Genomic DNA, 1,695 nt, shown 5'->3' with positions numbered 1-1,695 from the left:
CCGCTGGCAAATGATTTCTAGGTAGTGTTATCCGGAACCAGTATAAAAGGAACCCCACCAGCTTATCATAACAATCACTGCATGTATAAGATAACATACATCACAATCGAAAGAAACTTAAAGGACCATAAATCAGAAGAGTATACACCCTAGACCATTAACTTACTTGCAAACATGTGTTGATGCAGTTATCATCTCAGCATGATTTAGAGGCATTCTCGAGCGGTCTGGATAAAAAGACATCATTACAAATCAATACATAAGACATGAGGGAATCAAGAATGATAAGAACTATTTCATGGTAGAGCTCAATGTGGTACATCAAGTTCAGTTGTTTTTAACATCTAACGTTTCTTAATGTGCTATAGCTAAGCTGGGAATCTTGAGATTACCGATTTCTCTATTGCTGAAACGCATGAACCACTCTGCTACAACATCCGGCACAGTTTTTCCCATGTGGACAATGCATCTTTGGGTTATCTACAAAATCCAAAGAGAATGTCACCAAAAAGAAAGACAGTCCAGTAGTCTGTTAAGGAAATTAATTCCTTACATCTTGTTCATGGCGATTCATTTCATGGGTTATGGATGGAATCCTTGTAACTGTGCGTTCCGAGATCTGCAAATATTAGTAAGAAATAATGAGAAAAGAGAGGAATAAATTGTAATATATATATAATGAACATATTATCATGCAAGCAACTGGAGGAGAAGGGAAACCACTAGGTAAATCTAAAAAACTTACGAAAACAACAAAACAAAACTATCTTAGTCATAATTCCTAACCACAGGGAAATTTTTCATTGCAGTACCTCATAGATAGAAAAGAAAATGTAAGATCAAGTCAAAGTTTAAGGATATCAGTCTTAACTAAATCACTCTAATCTTACACAACATAACTAACATGGGTAAATATTGGACAATCGTAGCTCAACCTACAGGTCTGAAAGTGTCACGACTGCATACTGGACTAGATACACCTTGTGTAACATTTTCGGAACTCCAATAAGCACCACAAAACGGCCTATCGCATCCCTTGCCTGCAATAAACTAGCATTAAGTGGGTATATATAATATTTTCAGAGACTCCTGTCCTACTCCTACTGAACAGGTTGATATTAGTATAGTCACTATCAGTCACACCTTTCAATATTCAGCTCTAAGAAACAGAAAAATATTCTTCTCTGTATTCTACCCGCACCCCCAATGTTTTTTTTACCCACTTTAGGACATATAAGACATCAGTACAAAACATAGTCACCATCAGGACAAACATCATGCATCTATTTACTTAATACCAATTTTCCTAACGAAGCAATGCAAGCAAGAACAACAATAAACTTACAATATCAAAAGGGGGGATAAAATATAGCAACCAGTCTCGAGAGCTAAATGCTAAACTCTTTAAACTGTGAACAATGCAAAATAAAGAAGCATGTATTGCCACTTACAGTGTAATGGCACTTGGAGATTGGCTCTGAAGGGCATCATTCCTTGACACAGGTGGCATTGCAAATGTGCACCATGATGTTCACACCGATAACCACCAATATTAGCAACTGAGAACAGAGCCAATGACATAAAATAATAAATCAACTTCCAGAAGACAGGAATGCTGAGACCAAAACCATTAATGACAGTATTTTTTCTATTGTACCTCCCGTCCTCGTCTATTTAAGATTTCCCTTTTCTCAA

General features: G+C 36.6%; 1 protein-coding gene across 1 annotated transcript in view; it reads right to left on the bottom strand.

Moving 5' to 3' along the window:
- The window catches only part of LOC104758050 (E3 ubiquitin-protein ligase CHFR-like), a 6,046-nt gene that overhangs the window by 876 nt on the left and 3,475 nt on the right, over window positions 1-1,695 (bottom strand). Inside the window, exons 10-14 of the mRNA XM_010480858.1 lie at window positions 1,452-1,559; window positions 940-1,040; window positions 554-619; window positions 393-480; window positions 167-227 (exon numbers count right to left, since the gene is read on the bottom strand). Of these exons, the coding sequence (XP_010479160.1) occupies window positions 167-227; window positions 393-480; window positions 554-619; window positions 940-1,040; window positions 1,452-1,559 (424 nt within the window). The remainder of the gene's footprint in view (window positions 1-166; window positions 228-392; window positions 481-553; window positions 620-939; window positions 1,041-1,451; window positions 1,560-1,695) is intronic.

Source organism: Camelina sativa, chromosome 17 (assembly GCF_000633955.1).
Source record: "Camelina sativa cultivar DH55 chromosome 17, Cs, whole genome shotgun sequence".
Lineage (NCBI taxonomy): Eukaryota > Viridiplantae > Streptophyta > Magnoliopsida > Brassicales > Brassicaceae > Camelina > Camelina sativa.
This window is presented reverse-complemented; position numbering and strand designations above follow the sequence as displayed.